At 39.0% G+C, this 23,357-nt stretch overlaps 3 protein-coding genes across 3 annotated transcripts; all 3 read right to left on the bottom strand.

The window, feature by feature from the left end:
- Positions 1-2,096: 2,096 nt before the first annotated feature.
- On the bottom strand, positions 2,097-3,029 carry LOC114455463 (olfactory receptor 1030-like). The gene has a single exon (XM_028436720.1). It carries the CDS (start codon positions 3,027-3,029, stop codon positions 2,097-2,099), a length of 933 nt encoding a protein of 310 aa, XP_028292521.1.
- Positions 3,030-7,314: 4,285 nt separating this feature from the next.
- Positions 7,315-8,247, bottom strand: LOC114455467 (olfactory receptor 1-like). Its single transcript, XM_028436725.1, has one exon. The coding sequence runs from the start codon at positions 8,245-8,247 to the stop codon at positions 7,315-7,317; it is 933 nt and encodes a 310-aa protein (XP_028292526.1).
- A 4,309-nt stretch (positions 8,248-12,556) lies between these two features.
- LOC114455447 (olfactory receptor 11A1-like) lies at positions 12,557-13,492 on the bottom strand. The gene has a single exon (XM_028436691.1). The coding sequence runs from the start codon at positions 13,490-13,492 to the stop codon at positions 12,557-12,559; it is 936 nt and encodes a 311-aa protein (XP_028292492.1).
- Between the last annotated feature and the right edge of the window lie 9,865 nt (positions 13,493-23,357).

Here is a 23,357-nt window from a genome sequence, read left to right on the forward strand (position 1 = left end):
CATTGGCTTACTCATGTCAGGGTTTGCAGCCGCCTGTGGGTCTGCGTGCACACTCGACTCGGGGTCTTGCCACATCTTGGGCTTTGTTCAGGTGAGTGTCTGTTCAGGATATCTGTGCAGCGGCGAGTTGGACCTCGCCCCTCACATTTGTCTGCTTTTACAAGCTGGACGTTTCTGCCTGGAGGCTGGTACCGCTCGATAAGCATGTCTGCACTGTGGGAGTTTCCATATCCCATAGTAAGATATCTCTCAAAATTATGAAATAGAACTTTAGATTATGTATATATCTCCGGTTCTACAAGTATTATGAGTGGCATGTCTCACCAGACAACCCTTCTTGCTCGAACAAGGAGAAGATGTGCTTATTTTTAATAGCGCGCGTGTGTCTGTGTCCTCCTTTTATAGGAGGTGGATGACCCCCTAGCGGACGAACACGCTTCACCGGCCAATCAGGAGTGGCAGATTGAAATAAATGCTTCTGAGGAATGCAGACAGAGGTTGCATCCCATAGTGAGACATCTCACTCATATTACTCATAGAACCAGGGTTATATACATAACCTAAAGATTGATACGTGCATTCAGTGCATTCATGTACTTGTCTCTAAAACATGAGAAAACTCTCCAATAACACAAGATAAAGTACATTTGTCACTCATCTCTATTGAGAAAAATGTTGCTAAGAGCTCCACAGTTGTAGCGTTCACAAGGATGGCAGTGAATTGGAAACAGAGGAGGGTTGAGGGGGAGCTTCTCACGATTCTACATACTGCAGCTTTAAATAATAATTATTTCCATTTCCAATGAGTACAGGAGCACTGTGAATTATTACGATGATCCTTCAAAGAGAATTATCTTTTTGTAAATATATTCCAGATTCATTAAAATATTCCTGAGACACCAGTGTTCTCAATCACATATGTTTATCGCAGTTTGGATGCTTCATTCACTCAAGGCCAAGGAAATAGGACTAAGATAAGTCTTTGTGCTTATTTATGTCAACTTTTGGCCTCAAACGTGGGTCTGCCCGAGTATGTTTGAGCTTTTAATGTATCAGTAACTGGGACTATCCATCTTCTTTCTAGTCAAAAATATCTCTAAACACTTACATTCACCTGACAAATAAACATCTTATTAACAGATATTTGAGATAATTATTGACTTATCAGTGGCTTTTTAATACATACAAGAGTTTATTTTTTCCAAGAATTTTGTTAAACTAATTTGTTAAGAGTTGAAATGTTGTGTTTTGATAGCGTTGTAGACACCTTTTTGTGTGTCAAATGTATTGAAAAAATACTAAAACTAAAGCAATAATGTTCTTTAACATTAACACGTTTTTATCACAAGACCGCAGTGATTTTTTAAGTACAGATTTTGGAAAAAATCCTACATTTTTCTGAAATATGACAATTTCTCACAAACAAGCTGGAAAATTCCCCTAAAAATGTCCAAATATTGGTCACAAAATGCATACATTTTGAAGTGAAGCTCTTACAGGGACTGCTATCTTTCATTTATTATATGTGGAAATGCAAATAAGGGCACAATAATGTCACAAACCTCTGCTCTAAAACATCTCAACATCATTTTCAATTGGAAATGAACAAACCATCAAAAACAATAAGAGGTTGACATTCTGTGGTGTATTATAGGAAGAAACTACAGCTCAGGTCTTTCTTCTGTTTTCTACACAAGCAAAAATAAACACTGTTACAAACCTAAGTCAGCTTCAGTCCGTATATGTAAGCATGAGGAGAACATGCAACTTATAGCAGAAAAGAGTTGGTTCCAATAATGTCATCACAATCTATGAAATTAAAAAATCCCTTTCACAGTTTTTGTAGCATTAGAAAATGTTTCCTAATTTTCATTTGCCTGAAATTATGTGAATGACATAATATATGAAAGTGTTTACTGTAGTGTTTCTTTTAATTGAACAACTCTCACCTAAATACTACAAAATACACATTTTCAGAGCAATATTTCATGATTTCACCAAAAAATTCCCTTAAAAACTGCAGCCCACTCAAGTGGGAGGTTGACATTCTGTGGTGTATTATTGGAAGAAACTACAGCTTGGTAGCTTTCAGTCTATCAGCTCAGGTCTTTCTTCTGTCTTCTACACAAGCGAAAAACACTGTTACGAACCTGAGTCAGCTTCAGTCCGTATATGATTGGATTTAAAATGGGTGGCACCAACAGAAACTGAATGGCCATGAAGTTTTTCACACTCTGCAGCCCACTCGCTGAACCGTAGCGGGCGTACATGAGGTCAAACATCATAGCACATGTGACGTTGAGCAAACACAATAAATGAGGTACACACGTCTGCGTGAACTTCGTCCTGCCCTCTTTGGACTTTAAAGCCGATTTGATCACCTTCACATAGGAACACACAATGAAAAGATTGTGGCTCAGATAGAAAAATATCACAATAAAGCCAACGATGTTGTTGTTTGTGATGGAACTGCACGAAAGCTTGACGACTGACCAGTTTTCACAGTAAAGTTTTTGTATGTGGTTGTCACACAGCTCCAGCGTGGAGGTCATTATCAGTGGAACACTCAGGCAGAACAATGGCACCAATCTGGAGAGGAAAACCAACACAGCAATCCTTTTCTTGGTCATAACGGAGTGATAGTCTAGTGGTCGGCAGATGGCCAAGTATCGGTCGTACGCCATCAGTACCAGAACTGAAAAATCGGTTGCTACGTAAGAGTAAATGACAAAGGCCTGCAGCAGACAGCCGCTGTAGGATATCGTCGGAGATTTGGAGAAGAAGTCAAAAAGAAACTTGGGGTAGAAAGCTGCTGTGCCGTAGAGGCTGTTAGTGCATAGATTACAGAGGAAAATGTACATGGGTTGATGAAGCTTCTCCTCCACGACAATCGTAACAATGAGCGTGAGATTCACAAACAGGATTACAACATAACTCAGCAGAGTGAGAAAGAACAGAACGAACCTTTGTTCCTTCGTCACATCGTCCAGCCCTAACAACTGAAACTCAAACACACTTCCATTAATCATCATTCACAGATAAAGACTGATTAAGAACTGATCAACCCAATGGATAGTGCAGCACCTTCTTACCCAGCACCAACTCTCCTCCACTACAGGAGACGCCTCACCGTGGCGCTACTTTTATTTTTCTGTCACAAACTCTCTCTGTCCAATCACAGCTTTACTCTTCTCTAGGGTTTAATTAGCTGCTCCAAATGGTAAAAAAAATGCTCATTTTTTAATATTATTTCCCTTTTTATATTTTAACTTTTTTCATCCAGGTAAGATTGATTAATATAAATGCATTTTGAGGAAATATTAGGAAAAAAGAGGAGTTTAATCAAACAAATAACAAACGTTAAACGAGACATGGTTTAATATAGGAGCAGGTGACGTAAAAAAATGTCATTGATCATGACTTTAAAGACTAAATATGATAAGATGTTGATTTTAATGTTCGTTTTGTGGACTCTCAATAGAATCGGTTTGAAGTGCAAATGTTGTTTGTAGGGAGTAAAGTTGACACAAACCAGGAAAGCTTTTTTATACAAATATTTGTTCATTTAGGGATTCAAGAAATAAAGGATTCAACAATACTTTATTTGTCATTATGTACATAACGAAATAGCATCTTCAAGTTCCCCATTAAGCCCTTAAAGAACAAATAGAGTCAAAAAGAATATTATTAAAAAAATAGAAAAACAAATGAAAATAGAGAAAAATTATACACAAAAATAGTACAAATAAACAATAATATACAAAACAACAGAACTTCAGCAGCATTCACAGTTATATTTTCCTGTACCCGCTTATTTCTGTACCTCAAACCTCTTTTCAAATTACATTTATTTTTGTTATTATTGACATGTTTGCATGTCGGCAGGCTCCTCTGAAATCTCCTCTCTGATTTGCACAAATTCTTTCTACTCAAGGCAAACTCTAAGGTTTACCCAAGTTAAAGCTGCAGTATGTAGTTTTTTGGCATCATTTGGTCAAAAATCTATAATGACTTTTGACCAGCTGCTGCTTTGGACTACACTAACTAGAGATTGATATTTGCATTCATGTACTTGTCTCTAAAACATCAGAAAACTCTCCAATAACACAAGATAAAGTACATTTGTCACTAGTCTCTATTGAGAAAAAAGCAGCTAAGAGCTCCACAGTTGTACGTGTTCACAAAGATGGCATTGAATTGGAAACAGTTCATTAAAATATTCCTAAGAAACCAGCGTTCACAATCAGATATGTTTATAGCAGTTTGGATGCTTCATTTATTCAAGGCCAAGGAAATAGGACTAAGATAAGTCTTTGTTAGGGATGTAACGATTAATCGTAAGGCAGTTAAAAATCGATTCATGGGTATCACGATTCACATCGATACTGTGAAAATTGAATCGCAGTACTTTTTTTAAACCATCCAGAAGTTTTGACGGCGGGCGGAATCTGCTAATACTTTCTTTCTGGCCGCCTTCTACTTTTAAACATGTTCATAAATGATTCCTTACCCCTTTAGCACTGAAAAAATATCTGTAATATTACGTGAATATCTGTAAAAGTCACGTTTTTCTACTAGCTCTGTCTGCTAGCATCGCATCTCCTCTTCACTGCAAGATATCTGCGTGCCAACCGACCACTGAGTTACCAGCGCCCTCTGCTGGTCCAAACAAATATCGGACCTAAATACAGTGAAATGACTGTTTTTGTTTTTGTTTTTTTTAGTCCAATTGTTAAGGCACAAAATACATTTTCAGTTGCACTTTTAAAAAGAAAAAGAACTATTATGCAGTTTTGTATTGTTTACTATAGAACCAGAATTTAAATTATTAGGCTTCTTCATTTGTATTATTCCTTTATTTATTTCATTCAAGATTTATTTTTAGTTAAATTGCATTGTTTTGAATAGTTTAATGAGATTCTTTTGACAATGAAAAATAAAAGGAAAACAGTATAGTTTTTTTCCCCCCAAAAAATAAAGGAATATTTTTCAGTCATCATTTTTCTACAGTCCCGTTTTGTAAAATAAATCGTGAGAGAATCGTATCGTGAATCGAATTGTATCAGGAGTTGAGTGAATCCTTACATCCCTAGTCTTTGTAGTTATTTATGTCAACTTTTAGCCTCAAACGTGTCATATCTTTATATGTGGGCATCATCATTTTGGAGATTTCAGCCAATCAGTGTTCATATATGTTGTTGTCATAACATCAGGACTATTTTTCGTTTTTCTGCTTCCTAGTGTTGTAGTACTCGAGACCAGTCTTGGTTTCGAGACCAACTTTTATTGGTCTTGGTCTTGCCTCGGTCTCTGACTGCTCAGATTCTGATTTTCCATCAAGACCAGTTCTGATTTTTGCTCTTCTTCAACTTTATTGTGATAATAAGGAGAACTTAATTTAAAAAAAAGATAAATATGTTTGATACATGTGTTACTCCACCCAGTGATGATTGCAACCTTCCCGATGTTGTGACTGAGTGATACACACCACTACACACAAGTGGGAGGTGTGGTGGCGAGAGGTGGCGAGCTTGAATTTGTAGTTGTTTTTGTATTTTGTTGCTGAACTTGTTCAGGTTGGGAATTTGATGGTATTTGCAGTTGATCCTTTTCTGACTAATTCATGTTGACATTTCTATTAATATATTGGCTCACTGATTATTGTTCTTTCTCCTTGGAAATATTTATATATTATATATTATATATTTTGTGTTGCCTTAAGGCTCAAACATACTTGGACAGACACCGGTAAAACAAAATCCGCTAGGCCAATTAAATGCAAAGCTCAGATTTTATGACTGCGAGGACTTCTCCGCGTCTTAGTGTCACACAAAACACTGCTCGGCATTGTATCGACCCGCATTGAATATAACAGCAACCTGCTTTTCACCGCCTGGTGAAACAGAGCAGGAGAGATGAACACGAGCTCAGAGGAGAAACTGGCAGATGAGCTACAACAGTAGCTACACCTTTAAAACACGTCCCAGGAGTACAAGGACTACAGAGAAGCGCTAAGAATCATGGGATATGTAGGATTTTAATGGAAACTACTACGCTGCAGTGCGCCCAAGTATGTAAGCTCTGAGGACAGCGGAATGTCCGCGCTGAGTTCGTTGTGCGCTGGGTCTGCCCGAGTATGTTTGAGCTTTTAATGTATCAGTAACTGGGACTATCCATCTTATTTCTAGTCAGAAATCTCTCTAAACGCTTACATTCACCTGACAAATAAACATCTTATTTTCAGATATTTAAAATAATTATGGACTTATCAGTGGCTTTTTAATACATACAAGAGTTTATTTTTTCCAAGAATTTTGTTAAACTAATTTAAGACTTGAAATGTTGTGCTTTGATGGCGTTGTAGACACATTTTTTTGTTTGTCAAATGTATTTAAAAGACACTAAAACTAAGGAGATAATGTTCTTTAACATTAACACGTTTTGATCACAAGACCGCAGTGATTTTTTAAGTGCAGATTTTGGAAAAAATCCTACATTTTTCACAAACAAGCCCACAAAATTCCCCTAAAAATGACCAAATATTGGTCACAAAATGAATACATTTAGAAGTGAAGATCTTAAAGGGACTGCTATCTTTCATTTATTGCTTGGATGTATAAATTATTTACATGTGGAAATGCAAATAAGGGCACAATAATGTCACAAACCTCTGCTCTAAAACATCTCCATTGAGTATGTTTCACTGTTGCTTTGATGAACATCAACATCATTTTCAATCAGAAATGAACAAACCATCAAAAACAATAAGAGGTTGACATTCTGTGGTGTATTATAGGAAGAAACTACAGCTCAGGTCTTTCTTCTGTTTTCTACACAAGCAAAAATAAACACTGTTACAAACCTAAGTCAGCTTCAGTCCGTATATGTGAGCATGAGGAGAACATGCAACTTATAGCAGAAAAGAGCTGGTTCCAATAATGTCATCACAATCTATGAAATTAAAAAATCCCTTTCACAGTTTTTGTAGCCTCTCACCTAAATACTACAAAATACACATTTTTAGAGCAATATTTCATGATTTCACCTAAAAATTCCCTTAAAAACTGCAGCCCACTTGATTTTAAACTGATCTATATTAGGCCCATGGTGGAAAAATGAGTTTGACACCTCTGCTCTAAATATATATATATAAAAAATCCTCTTTAAGTTTGTTTCACTGTTGCTTTAATGAGCAATTTATAGTATATCAATATCATTTTTAATCAGAAATGAAAAAACCAGCAAAAACAATAAGAGGTTGATATTCTGTGGTGTATTATTGGAAGAAACTACAGCTTGGTAGCTTTCAGTCTATCAGCTCAGGTCTTTCTTCTGTCTTCTACACAAGCGAAAAACACTGTTACGAACCTGAGTCAGCTTCAGTCCGTATATGATTGGATTTAAAATGGGTGGCACCAACAGAAACTGAATGGCCATGAAGTTTTTCACACTCTGCAGCCCACTCGCTGAACCGTAGCGGGCGTACATGACGTCAAACATCATAGCACATGTGACGTTGAGCAAACACAATAAATGAGGTACACACGTCTGCGTGAACTTCGTCCTGCCCTCTTTGGACTTTAAAGCCGATTTGATCACCTTCACATAGGAACACACAATGAAAAGATTGTGGCTCAGATAGAAAAATATCACAATAAAGCCAACGATGTTGTTGTTTGTGATGGAACTGCACGAAAGCTTGATGACTGACCAATTTTCACAGTAAAGTTTTTGTATGTGGTTGTCACACAGCTCCAGCGTGGAGGTCATTATCACTACAGCACTCTGGCAGAACAATGGCACCAATCTGGAGAGGAAAACCAACACAGCAATCCTTTTCTTGGTCATAACGGAGTGATAGTCTAGTGGTCGGCAGATGGCCAAGTATCGGTCGTACGCCATCAGTACCAGAACTGAAAAATCGGTTGTTGCATAAGAGTAAATGACAAAGACCTGCAGCAGACAGCCACTGTAGGATATCGTCGGAGATTTGGAGAAGAAGTCAAAAAGAAACTTGGGGTAGAAAGCAGCTGTGCCGTAGAGGCTGTTAGTGCATAGATTACAGAGGAAAATGTACATGGGTTGATGAAGCTTCTCCTCCACGACAATCGTAACAATGAGCGTGAGATTCACAAACAGGATTACAACATAACTCAGCAGAGTGAGAAAGAACAGAACGAACCTTTGTTCCTTCGTCACATCGTCCAGCCCTAACAACTGAAACTCAAACACACTTCCATTAATCATCATTCACAGATAAAGACTGATTAAGAACTGATCAACCCAATGGATAGTGCAGCACCTTCTTACCCAGCACCAACTCTCCTCCACTGCAGGAGACGCCTCAATGTGGCGCTACTTTTATTTTTCTGTCACAAACTCTCTCTGTCCAATCACAGCTTTACTCTTCTCTAGGGTTTAATTAGCTGCTCCAAATGGTAAAAAAAATGCTCATTTTTTAATATTATTTCCCTTTTTATATTTTTACTTTATTCATCCAGGTAAGATCGATTAATATAAATGCATTTTGAGGAAATATTAGGAAAAAAGAGGAGTTTAATCAAACAAATAACAAACGTTAAACGAGACATGGTTTAATATAGGAGCAGGTGACGTAAAAAAATGTCATTGATCATGACTTTAAAGACTAAATATGATAAGATGTTGATTTTAATGTTCGTTTTGTGGACTCTCAATAGAATCGGTTTGAAGTGCAAATGTTGTTTGTAGGGAGTAAAGTTGACACAAACCAGGAAAGCTTTTTTATACAAATATTTGTTCATTTAGGGATTCAAGAAATAAAGGATTCAACAATACTTTATTTGTCATTATGTACATAACGAAATAGCATCTTCAAGTTCCCCATTAAGCCCTTAAAGAACAAATAGAGTCAAAAAGAATATTATTAAAAAAATAGAAAAACAAATGAAAATAGAGAAAAAATATACACAAAAATAGTACAAATACACAATAATATACAAAACAACAGAACTTCAGCAGCATTCACAGTTATAATTTCCTGTACCCGCTTATTTCTGTACCTCGAACCTCTTTTCAAATTACATTTATTTTTGTTTTTTTTGACACGTTTGCATGTCGGCAGGCTCCTCTGAAATCTCCTCTCTGATATGCACAAATTCTTTCTACTCAAGGCAAACTCTAAGGTTTACCCAAGTTAAAGCTGCAGTATGTAGTTTTTTGGCATCATTTGGTCAAAAATCTATAATGACTTTTGACCAGCTGATGCTTTGGACTACACTAACGAGAGATTGATATTTGCATTCATGTACTTGTCTCTAAAACATCAGAAAACTCTCCAATAACACAAGATAAAGTACATTTGTCACTAGTCTCTATTGAGAAAAAAGCAGCTAAGAGCTCCACAGTTGTACGTGTTCACAAAGATGGCATTGAATTGGAAACAGTTCATTAAAATATTCCTAAGACACCAGCGTTCACAATCAGATATGTTTATAGCAGTTTGGATGCTTCATTTATTCAAGGCCAAGGAAATAGGACTAAGATAAGTCTTTGTTAGGGATGTAACGATTAATCGTAAGGCAGTTAAAAATCAATTCATGGGTATCACGATTCACATCGATACTGTGAAAATTGAATCGCAGTACTTTTTTTAAACCATACAGAAGTTTTGACGGCGGGCGGAATCTGCTAATACTTTCTTTCTGGCCGCCTTCTACTTTTAAACATGTTCATAAATGATTCCTTACCCCTTTAGCACCAAAGAAATATCTGTAATATTACGTGAATATCTGTAAAAGTCACGTTTTTCTATTAGCTGTCTGCTAGCATAGCATCTCCTCTTCACTGCAAGATATCTGCGTGCCAACCGACCACTGAGTTACCAGCGCCCTCTGCTGGTCCAAACAAATATCGGACCTAAATACAGTGAAATGACTGTTTTTTTTTTTGTTTTTGTTTTTTTTTAGTCCAATTGTTAAGGCACAAAATACATTTTCAGTTTCACTTTTAAAAAGAAAAAGAACTATTATGCAGTTTTGTATTGTTTACTATAGAACCAGAATTCAAATTATTAGGCTTCTTCATGTGTATTATTCCTTTATTTATTTCATTCAAGATTTATTTTTAGTTAAATTGCATTGTTTTGAATAGTTTAACAAGAGATTCTTTTGACAATGAAAAATAAAAGGAAAACAGTATAGTTTTTTTCCCCAAAAAAATAAAGGAATATTTTTCAGTCATCATTTTTCTACAGTCCCGTTTTGTAAAATAAATCGTGAGAGAATCGTATCGTGAATCGAATTGTATCGGGAGTTGAGTGAATCCTTACATCCCTAGTCTTTGTAGTTATTTATGTCAACTTTTAGCCTCAAACGTGTCATATCTTTATATGTGGGCATCATCATTTTGGAGATTTCAGCCAATCAGTGTTCATATATGTTGTTGTCATAACATCAGGACTATTTTTCGTTTTTCTGCTTCCTAGTGTTGTAGTACTCGAGACCAGTCTTGGTTTCGAGACCAACTTTTATTGGTCTTGGTCTTGCCTCGGTCTCTGACTGCTCAGATTCTGATTTTCCATCAAGACCAGTTCTGATTTTTGCTCTTCTTCAACTTTATTGTGATAATAAGGAGAACTTAATTTAAAAAAAAGATAAATATGTTTGATACATGTGTTACTCCACCCAGTGATGATTGCAACCTTCCCGATGTTGTGACTGAGTGATACACACCACTACACACAAGTGGGAGGTGTGGTGGCGAGAGGTGGCGAGCTTGAATTTGTAGTTGTTTTTGTATTTTGTTGCTGAACTTGTTCAGGTTGGGAATTTGATGGTATTTGCAGTTGATCCGTTTCTGACTAATTCATGTTGACATTTCTATTAATATATTGGCTCACTGATTATTGTTCTTTCTCCTTGGAAATATTTATATATTATATATTATATATTTTGTGTTGCCTTAAGGCTCAAACATACTTGGACAGACACCGGTAAAAACAAAGTCCGCTTGGCCAATTAAATGCAAAGCTCAGATTTTATGACTGCGAGGACTTCTCCGCGTCTTAGTGTCACACAAAACACTGCTCGGCATTGTATCGACCCGCATTGAATATAACAGCAACCTGCTTTTCACCGCCTGGTGAAACAGAGCAGGAGAGATGAACACGAGCTCAGAGGAGAAACTGGCAGATGAGCTACAACAGTAGCAACACCTTTAAAACACGTCCCAGGAGTACAAGGACTACAGAGAAGCGCTAAGAATCATGGGATATGTAGGATTTTAATGGAAACTACTACGCTGCAGTGCGCCCAAGTATGTAAGCTCTGAGGACAGCGGAATGTCCGCGCTGAGTTCGTTGTGCGCTGGGTCTGCCCGAGTATGTTTGAGCTTTTAATGTATCAGTAACTGGGACTTTCCATCTTATTTCTAGTCAGAAATCTCTCTAAACGCTTACATTCACCTGACAAATAAACATCTTATTTTCAGATATTTAAAATAATTATGGACTTATCAGTGGCTTTTTAATACATACAAGAGTTTATTTTTTCCAAGAATTTTGTTAAACTAATTTAAGACTTGAAATGTTGTGCTTTGATGGCGTTGTAGACACATTTTTTTGTTTGTCAAATGTATTTAAAAGACACTAAAACTAAGGAGATAATGTTCTTTAACATTAACACGTTTTTATCACAAGACCGCAGTGATTTTTTAAGTGCAGATTTTGGAAAAAATCCTACATTTTTCTGAAATGTGACAATTTCTCACAAACAAGCTGGAAAATTCCCCTAAAAATGACCAAATATTGGTCACAAAATGAATACATTTAGAAGTGAAGATCTTAAAGGGACTGCTATCTTTCATTTATTGCTTGGATGTATAAATTATTTACATGTGGAAATGCAAATAAGGGCACAATAATGTCACAAACCTCTGCTCTAAAACATCTCCATTGAGTATGTTTCACTGTTGCTTTGATGAACATCAACATCATTTTCAATCGGAAATGAACAAACCATCAAAAACAATAAGAGGTTGACATTCTGTGATGTATTATAGGAAGAAACTACAGCTCAGGTCTTTCTTCTGTTTTCTACACAAGCAAAAATAAACACTGTTACAAAACTAAGTCAGCTTCAGTCCGTATATGTGAGCATGAGGAGAACATGCAACTTATAGCAGAAAAGAGTTGGTTCCAATAATGTCATCACAATCTATGAAATTAAAAAATCCCTTTCACAGTTTTTGTAGACTCTCACCTAAATACTACAAAATACACATTTTTAGAGCAATATTTCATGATTTCACCTAAAAATTTCCTTAAAAACTGCAGCCCACTTGATTTTAAACTGATCTATATTAGGCCCATGGTGGAAAAATGAGTTTGACACCTCTGCTCTAAATATATATATAAAAAAATCCTCTTTAAGTTTGTTTCACTGTTGCTTTGATGAGCAATTTATAGTATATCAATATCATTTTTAATCAGAAATGAAAAAACCAGCAAAAACAATAAGAGGTTGACATTCTGTGGTGTATTATTGGAAGAAACTACAGCTTGGTAGCTTTCAGTCTATCAGCTCAGGTCTTTCTTCTGTCTTCTACACAAGCGAAAAACACTGTTACGAACCTGAGTCAGCTTCAGTCCGTATATGATTGGATTTAAAATGGGTGGCACCACCAGAAACTGAATGGCCATGAAGTTTTTCACACTCTGCAGCCCACTCGCTGAACCGTAGCGGGTGTACATGACGTCAAACATCAGAGCACATGTGACGTTGAGCAAACACAATAAATGAGGTACACACGTCTGCGTGAACTTCGTCCTGCCCTCTTTGGACTTTAAAGCCGATTTGATCACCTTCACATAGGAACACACAATGAATAGACTGTGGCTCAGATAGAAAAATATCAAAATAAAGCCAACGATGTTGTTGTTTGTGATGGAACTGCACGAAAGCTTGACGACTGACCAGTTTTCACAGTAAAGTTTTTGTATGTGGTTGTCACACAGCTCCAGCATGGAGGTCATTATCAGTAGAATACTCTGGCAGAACAATGGCACCAATCTGGAGAGGAAAACCAACACAGCAATCCTTTTCTTGGTCATAACGGAGTGATAGTCTAGTGGTCGGCAGATGGCCAAGTATCGGTCGTACGCCATCAGTACCAGAACTGAAAAATCGGTTGTTGCGTAAGAGTAAATGACAAAGGCCTGCAGCAGACAGCCGCTGTAGGATATCGTCGGAGATTTGGAGAAGAAGTCAAAAAGAAACTTGGGGTAGAAAGCTGCTGTGCCGTAGAGGCTGTTAGTGCATAGATTACAGAGGAAAATGTACATGGGTTGATGAAGCTTCTCCTCCACGACAATCGTTACAATGAGCGTGAGATTCACAAACAGGATTACAACATAACTCAGCAGAGTGAGAAAGAACAGAACGAACCTTTGTTCCTTCGTCACATCGTCCAGCCCTAACAACTGAAACTCAAACACACTTCTATTGATCATCATTCACACATAAAGACTGATTAAGAACTGATCAACCCAATGGATAGTGCAGCACCATCTTACCCAGCACCAACTCTCCTCCACTGCAGGAGACGCCTCACCGTGGCACTACTTTTATTTTTCTGTCACAAACTCTCTCTGTCCAATCACAGCTTTACTCTTCTCTAGGGTTTAATTAGCTGCTCCAAATGGTAAAAAAAATGCTCATTTTTTAATATTATTTCCCTTTTTATAGTTTAACTTTTTTCATCCAGGTAAGATTGATTAATATAAATGCATTTTGAGGAAATATTAGGAAAAAAGAGGAGTTTATTCAAACAAATAACAAACATATGTATGTTTGAGCTTTTAATGTATCAGTAACTGGGACTCTCCATCTTATTTTTATTCAGAAATATCTTTAAACACTTACATTCACCTGACAAATAAACATCTTATTTTCAGATATTTAAAATAATTATGGACTTATCAGTGGTTTTTTATTACATACAAGAGTTTATTTTGTTAAACTAATTTGTTAAGAGTTGAAATGTTGTGCTTTGATAGCGTTGTATACACCTTTTTTGTGTGTCAAATGTATTTAAGGATACTAAAACTAAGGAGATAATGTTCTTTAACATTAAAACTGATTTCTTTTGGTCTCGGTCTTGACTTGGTCTTGACTCCCAAAAGTCTTGGTGTTGTCTTGGTCTTGGTGCGTTCTGGTCTCGGGCAAGTCTTGGTCTCGGACACTGTGGCCTTGAGCTCGTCACTGAGAGTTAATGGTGAAAGAGCATTTTAATGTAACATTTTAGTGCTTATCAGTAGCTACTTGGACGTAATGTCAATATTTTTAATGGTGGACAGATTTTGATGTTACATGTACCAGTAAAGGAGAAATGGGAAGTGAGAAATGTCAGTAGGGGCAGTATTTTGATTCCACTATCATCCATTTTAAACTACAGACCTACACATGTCTTCAGCTGAACAAGGAAGACACCTTAAAACAGGAAAGTCTACGTTGCCACGGGAACCATCGGATTCCTTTAATCTCATTAAACCAGTTTGAGTTACGTGAATGGAGAACTTCCTTGAGTAATCACTAGTTTGTCAAACATGTTGACCTTTAGTTGCAACCTCTCATTCCTCCTGAGAAAACTTTCTGTCTTTCAGTTGAGCTGTCTTTAACATTTGGGTTGAGGATCCCGTTAAGTTTCCAAAATGTGTAGAAATAAAGTTGTTAAGCTGATTTTCCACCAATCAGACAATGAAAAGTAAGATTTTTCCATATTTTTGTCACTCAGCTTCTATCATCAGTGTCCATCTCCCAGAGCTGTGAACGTTTACACAGGTACATCCCACTACGGAACATCCACCATAAATTAATGTCCTGGGGATTAAACAGTGGGAATGGACTGATGACCCTGAGGCCCAATCATTGTGTTTACTCGTGTTTAATTTGGACCGAGGGGATTTGCATCAGGTAGTGTTTGTCTCTGGATTTCAACTGGACATTATGTTATTAATCACTGGTGCGTAAACAGGACGGTCCCTTTGGAAATGACTTCAACAGGTCGTTTAACTTTGATCAAACTAATGATTGGCATTACATTGTATAGCCAGGAGATTGTTGGGTGAATTTAGTCATACATATACATGCAGAAAATAAAAAAATAGAGTTTTTATTTTTGGAAGAACATGAGGTGAGCCTTCACTCTTCATCACCTCTTCTTTAATATCTGCAGTTTGTGAGCAAGAAAATCTGAGTTTCTAGCATTAAAAATCATCCCGTCTTTGCTAATCTTTGCCATTTAGCACACGGCATTTTAACATTTTCTCTTGCCCAACATGTTTAATTAAAGGTCTTGAAGGTCTTGTACACAGTCTGAACTGTAAAAATGTGCTGGCCTTGCAAACAATTAACATTTCTTCTTGAACATCTTCTGGCCTCAATCCGGTAGCAGTGTCAGGCTTTGGTAGATAAAGTCTCAGCTCCTGCTGCTCTCGTCCCTCTTTTGGCTATAAGCTAAGCTAAGTATCGTTTGAACATCTTCAGTCATTGTCTGTAGGCCTAGACCTTCCACTTTTCCTTCAGCGAAGAGCTGCTGCTGATATTATCTCACTGTGTATCTGGTGATGAAACTCTGTGGCTGTTCTAGGCCGTAGGACAGCCACTACATGCTGAAATTAGCATGTAGTGCATTTACATTAGACAGCATGGAAAGATTAAGTACTCAAGAAATACCCAGATGTATACTACATGGGGACATTTTTGCAGTATGCACAGTGGGCACACTATGCACAGTGGGCACACTCTGCACAGTGGGCACTATGGTCATAGTCAACCGCCCCATGATGCATTGTGAGCGGAATGTAAAATCATCTTGGGACCGGCTTCAAACTAAAAAACAAACATCCCCTTTTCAAAACAAAAGCATCTCTTCTTGTCTTCCATTTTGTTTTGTTTTTTTTTTTAGCACTTTTACTCTTGTTCTGAAGGTAACCAGAAGTTTTGTCAGTAGTGCAATTGCGGGTCTCCGAAAATCTCAGAAATGTCGGCATGAAATGTGTTTCCGCGAGTTTTTTGGATCTAATGAGCACATGTTTATATTCTACTTGGTCACTTTCTCACTTAAAATACTTTCAGAACAGAGATATTTAGTCTCAGTGTGATTCAGGTTTTTGTCGTTGTAGGTTCCAAATGCATCTTGGGAAAGTTGGAAGTATACTGTACTTCAGTGGGAACAGTCATCATCCTAATCATACTCATTGTATATAGTAGACAGTATATACTCATTGAATTTGTAATGTATAGCACGGATTGTGTCATTTCAAACAGTTTTAGTTTTCAGGCCTTTATCATCCAAAATCAGGTCTTCAGTTATTAGGAGTTTTGCTAAAGTTGTTCTGTCAAATGACCACAGACTTAAAGAGGCATGCTCTAGCACTGCACTTGGAGAACCGTGCTGAATTTTGCATTCCTAAGAGAGCAACCAAACCAAATTTCTGCTGGCAATACAGTGGAATGTCCTGCATTAGCTGAGAGTCACCTTAAAAATATTAATTAATTAATTTATCTGTTTGTTTGTTTACTTTAAACTCCATCAGCATCATAGGTGTGTTACTTTTGACAGCAGATTTTGATTAGTTTTAGTCATAGTCTTTTGACTAAAATGCAACTTAGTTTTAATCAAAATCTAGTCATCAGGACTATTTCAGTTATAGTCTAGTTTTAGTCAACAAAATGAATATTTGAGTTTGTTACAGATATAGTCGATTATAAGAGTTTATGCTTGTTTTTTTTTTCTTCTTCTTCTTCTTTTTTTTAAAGATTCAATTACCATTTATTAACTTGATGTGGGCACGGGCGGTTCCAGGCAAGGGCTAGGTGGCGCTGAAGTTACCCCTAGGATACCCATAGAAACCCCCAAAAAATGTTGTGATTTATTTAGATTTTTTTATGTTATATAATTTACCTATCATTTTAAAATGAATAAATATTAGAGTAAAAACATAAATCCAACACAAGTTGATTCGGCCAATGAGCAGAACATCAAAAGTGCCTCAAAATGTTGATATTATGCTGCTAGTGATTAATAAAAGGGTCTTTGTAGCATTTTTATCCACTGGACTTTGACCCATTTTTGTAATAAAAATATAGAGTTATGACTATTGGTCCATATCAACCAGGCCTAATGTAACCAAAGCAGTAATGTTTTATCTTGTAAAGGATATGATTGTTAAAACTGTGTGAAATGAGGCATTCAAAAGACTGTTTAAAGTAGGATTTTATCAACATGAGTGTGTTACCTCAATAACAAATGGAAAATATAGCCACAAGCGGCGATAAACGGCCCTCGCCTTCGCCGCGGCGCCTTCATCGCGTCGCCCTCACCGTGCCACCTTCACCACCACTACGAAATGACAAGGGTCCCTGGTCACTGACGGGCACGTGGCGTTCGCCCCTTCCCTTGTATTGTGGCCACTCTGAGAGCAAGAGGCCCTTCGCCAGCTCGTGAGGCTTGGGCCTAATCACTAGACTAATCTGCTGCCTTGTTATGTAGCAAGTGTTGCTAATGCTACACCACTTTAGTTAAACAAAGTAAAAAAGACTGTGTGTGAATGAATGAACATGTCAGCCTTTTTGTTTGATGTTAATTGTACTTGGAACCAGTTTGATAAATTATTTCCATTTTTTTTTTTAAATGTGAAAATTACCCTGACTTAAATGATCTTTTATCCCTTTTTTCCATTGAGGGTGATGGTTTTATGGCGTTGAATTGGTTTGTTTTAATGGCAAATAACTTAAAAATAGTCTAAATGATCTGAATGAAAAAAAATTGTGATAAAATTGTGATTTCATAAAGAAAAAAATTTGATATGATATGTATATAGCCTATTGTGAGATCAATGGTGATTTAGTTGCAAATTCTGACTCCTTGTGGTTATATCTCCATGCCATGTTCGTTCATATTAGGGCTGTGTTGTTGCGATGTGCTGTTAACTGGCAGCAAATGTGCACATTTCCTTCATGTGTAATTTTTTTATTATTCTTTATTAATCATAGTCTAGATATTGTCACTTTAAAAAATGTAGATGATGAAAACTATGACTAAAATCTTTAATCAACAAAACTAACACTAATTTGCTCATTGTTAACATGTCTATAGGCTTTAATTCCAAAACTAAGTGCTCTGCCAACTGGCCATCTGTTTAAATTCTAAAGATAGTCAAGGTTCAAACTCAGCAGTCAAAGCAAAACAGGAATTCCAAGACCCTCAAGGTTAACTTTATTATTCCCTATGGAATGTCCTTCAGCCAGAGCTGCAAACTGAACCTACACAAAACAATGTGTGCCACACTTTATTTAACAAAGGCCCTTTTTGTTCTACACTTTCATGTATTAGTATGCAAAGACTGCTGTAATGAAAGACTAAAAATACAGTTTTTTTGAGCAATAACTTATCCTATTCTCAAATGTTATGCTCTATTTATAAGACATCAAAAGGAACTAATTACCATTTTGATTAAAAGCTGATTTTTATTTTTATTTTTTACGGTATAAAACACTTTCATGAAGGTTTGGTCAATAGTGACTTTAAGAAAACCGTCGCTTATGAGCGTTCCTGAAAACAGCCCCAGCATAAAAACAATAATTGTATTTTTTTTTTTTTTATTTGTCTGCACATGCTGTCAAAGGTCAACACTACAAGAAGTGCAATCATTATGAGACAGCAATGCATGTTTTGTTATTGCAATAAAATACATTGATTTATTTTATTGCTTAATTGTGACCATCACCAGCCCTCCCTAAGGGAGGGTAAGAAATCTTTTATTATAGGGAGGATATAAAAAGGGAGAGCAGTGTTACGCCTAAGTGGAGGGGGAGGGGAAAGGGAGCAGGGAGGAGAGACTCAAGGTAGGAAATAGAAAGGGTGGGGAAGAATAGATTGTTTTACAGTGAGGGTGAGATGTGAAGTTGTGAACATATTGTGCTTATTATGTTGTGTAATCAAGCCATTATAGTGACAAGTGTGAAGCTTAGCTATAATGGTGGTGGCTGTGGACAGGGGGAATGAGTGAGTGTTAGTACCTAAAGCAGGTATTTGGGATTAACGTGTCTAAAGTTAAGCCCAGTATGAGTTTTATCCCACATCCCAAGGCGTGCCAGTGCATCGTATACCAGTATATGTGCAAAAACTGTTACCACAAACCCAGGAAGATGCAACCAGGCCAGCAGAAAGAGTGGGGGCCAGGGGGCCCCAGGCCACCCCCCCACGGCCGAGCAAACCCCCCAGACGCCCCCAAGATCCCAGGCCAAGAGGCAGCCACCGCCCCCCACACACACATCTGAAGAAACCCCAAGCAGCCGAGCACCCAGCGCATCCCGTCACCGACCCAAACCCCCAACCCCAAGGCCCCCCGCCAGCAACCCGCCCCCCCCCACCCACCCACATCCAAGCACCCAACCCCCGAGGGGAGGGCCCAGAGAGCCCCCCGCCCGAGACCCCAGCAGAGGAGCCAAGGCCCACGCCCAGCAGACGGACAGAGCCGCGTCGAACGGGCAGCCAGCGGGCGCCCGCCGGTGGGCCCAGAGCCAGCAGGGACCGGACCCCAGGCCTGAAAGACCCGGAACGGAAGCAGCACCGAGAGCAGCGCCACCAGGGACGGCGACCACACTCGTAGTCACCGAGGGCACCAAGGAGATGCTGCAAGTTGCCCTGCCGGCCCCCAGGCGCACCGACCAAGCACTCCAAAGCGTGCCAGATCGCCTTTCCTTGATACCGCCCGTGTGATGAGCCCAAGACAGCTCCCCCACCCCCCCCACCAAAGGGCCCAGCCACACCGCAGAGCCCGGCTCACAGGGTGCCGCCCAAGCCGGGGCCACCCGCAGGCATGGTAGGGCGCGGCCCGCACCACCCGCACCGGAAGACCCCCGCCAGGATCGGCCAGGCACCATTGCAGGACAGGGAACCCCCAAGGGCGAGCCCCCGGGCCAAACCCCCGTGGGGGGCACCACCCCAGCCCACAAACAGGCCACAACCCAGCAAGACCGCACAGCCCCAGACGGTGCAAGAACAGCAGCCCAGGCCCCGCCCCCCACCGGAAAGCGCAAGCCACGGGGCAATGCCCTCCCCCCGGCGCAAGAGCAGCCGCCACCGCGGGAGAGAGGCACCCCAACGGCACACAACCGATGCGGAGAAGCAGCCCCCAGCCAAAGGCGCAGAACCTACCCACCCGCCAGCCCGCAGATAGCATTACAGACCTACCAAGCGGCCGATACCGACCTCAACCACCGGAACAGCTAGAGCCACCCCCGAGCAAAGACATCATCCCGGAGTGCCAAGCAACCCCGACGCAGACGCCAGCACCCCCACACGCCGCGGCAGGCCGCCCCGAACCCACACGCCGCGAGGCGCACCCCCAAGGCAACCAGGAGACAAGACAAGCACCAAGCCCCACCCGTAGAGAAGGGGTACCCCCACGCCCCACCAGGCCGGCACCGCCCGGAGAGACCCCGCAAAGAGATCCCCCAGCAACACCCCTCCACGCCCCCCAGAGACCCACCGCCCCGACTGCACCCTCCCGATCCCCACACGGCGGCCCAGCCATCAACAGAGGGGCCGGACCCCCACCCGACAGGCCCAAGTGTGTGACATTACCCACCACCCTGTTATGGTGCCTCTCCATTCCCCAATGGAGAGGCACTTCCCTATCCCCTGAGTGAATGTATGTGTTTAGTGAATGTATGAAGTGCTATTAAAAAAGGGTGGCTGGAGGGGCTCCCCATCCAGCCTATGTGTATATATGTGTATGTGGTGCAATAGCTCCGGCGGGTGGTGTGTTGAGGTGTAATTAAAATTGGAGGGATTAGTAGGGCAGCCAGAGGTGGGAGTGCCGCCCCCGTGCCACTACTTAGTAGCACAGGCGGCGGCCCCCTCCACCCCCAGCCCCACCATCCAGCCCCCCAAGGGTTGGGTATGTGAGTGTGGTGTAACAAGTGGGTGAGCCAGACCAGAAGGGAGTGTGTGATGTGAAGTGTCCATGTAGGAGGCCTGTCTGGTAGGAGCCCAGCCCGTCCGCATGGCGGGCCACCGGAGAGGGTAGATGGCGCAGACGGGCACGCGGCACCCCCCGAACCATGCCGGCCATACGAAGCACGGCGGCACAGCCCGGAGGACAGCGGACCCCAGCCACCAGCCCCACCCCGCCCAAGGCGGCGCGGTACCTCGCTGAACAATAATTGTATTAATGTTCAATTAGAAACAGCCAATGATAATCCAATCATTTGCAAACATCCTTAATAAGACTTTACTTTGTCAATGTGGGTTAAAATATAACATATTAAAGTGTAAAGTGCATTCCTATAATATTTTAGATAAATTACTGAAACACCAATGAATCCTAAATGGAGGTTCCGAACATGTTTGTTTATTTTTTACATTGTCCTCATATTATATTATATTCTTCTCATCACACTGTCACAGTGCACATACTGCTCAAATCACAAATGTGTGTTGTTGTTGTTCTTTTTCTTAAAAAAAAAAAAAAAAAATCTCTTCAGTAATCAATTGGTTTTGCTGTTTTTAATTTATTTAAAAGGTAAAACGTTAGTGTTTGATTATGGAGGTGAAATTATGCGGCCCTCTGTCAAAGAAAATCACAAAATGTTTCCAGCATTTAAAAAAAAAATGACAGAAAGATACAGAAATGGAGAACAATAATACACAAAATTACTCCAAAAACACAAAATGAGAAAAGTATATACTGAATGACAACAAAGACTCACAAAAATATGACTCCAGAAACACGTAACATGAAAGAAAAATACACAAAATGACAACAAAAATGCACAAAATGAATTAAAAAAAAAAAGCAAATAACGAGGGAAGATTATACAAATGATAACATTATACATAAAATGAGAGGAAAATATTTAAAACGACTGCAAAAATAAAACACACAAAACAAAACAAAAATGTATTAATGTTCAAACAGGTAATTATTCTAAACAACGTGGCCCTCAGATCATCCCAATCGCGTTTTTGTGGCTCCTGCTGTGATAAATGTTGCCCAACTGTGACGTATGGAGTCCTGGAAAAAGCAGACACTGCAATTAGTCATTGTGGCCGCTAGAGGCCAGAATAACACCCGTATTTGTGAACACTAAAAAAAACAAACGCTTTACTGTGAAATACTGTTATATTTAATACTTTTTACTAATACAATGTTAGGATAAGAAAAATAACTGGATTTCACCATTTAGATTATTGTGATGATATTCTTACCACTGCTTGGTTTGATTAAAATAAACAAACAAAAACTTTTATGACTAAAAAAGTTAAAAGTGTGAGTAATTTATAGTACAATAAATCAATTTTGTGCTTAGGTAATTCGTCTAAATTGTTACGTACTTTTTACTGTTTTGAAAATCTCTGTTTATAAAAATGTTCTTTTAATTTTTTTTTATAATTTTGTGTTGTCATTGATTATGTTCATGTGAATTTGTTGTTGTTTTTTCCTCTTTTTTTCTTAAGAATTTTATATTTTGTGTTAAATAAATAAAGTGGAATTGAATTAATTTGGGGTTAGGTTTCCAAAAAAAAGGCCTACGGCTTTTATGATTTTAGTGCAACATCTGTATCAGAATGACAATGAACGCTTATGTTCTCCATCGTTTACACTGTAAAGATCACATGTCAAACTCAAGGCCCGGGGGCCAAATTCGGCCCTTTAATACATCTGCAGAAAAAAGTCAAAATGACATAGAAAAACACGAGTTACTGTATAAACTACCAAATAACCCAGTTGTCGTCATCTCAAATTCACCAATTTAATGATTGTATTTTTCCTTTGTTTACCTTATATCATTTTTCTAATTTCTAATTACAAATTGTGGAAAGAACTCTCACTTGAGGTCAAACTGGTCCGTATTTGGCCCCTGAACTAAAAGGAGAGTGACACCACTGATATAGATGGAGCTCATGCAGCTGGTAAATCTCTCCACCAGTGAGTCCCACCGCCTGTGGTGATGTGACATTTAGATTAAACCACTCCTGCATCATCAAAGGAATATCAAAGGAATGTCAATATATCCACATTGATTTGCAACATGTGGTAGCTACAGGAAAGGTACAGTTTGACTAAACTGAGTGTTGCAACTGCTGCTTTAGTAAAAAAAAAAAAAAAAAAAAACACATTTGTATTTTTTTTTATTTTCTATAAAGAGGTTAACGAGGGACTCAGGTTCGTAATTTTATTCTGAATATGTTCAGGATTGAAAATCCTTGAAATTTGTTTTTAGTCTCATAGAGGCCAGGTTTCATTCTGTCTGTAGATGGTGCTGCTGAATCATTCATTAATAATGTGGATTAAAACATTTTTAAGT

This window comes from Gouania willdenowi, chromosome 21 (assembly GCF_900634775.1).
Source record: "Gouania willdenowi chromosome 21, fGouWil2.1, whole genome shotgun sequence".
Lineage (NCBI taxonomy): Eukaryota > Metazoa > Chordata > Actinopteri > Blenniiformes > Gobiesocidae > Gouania > Gouania willdenowi.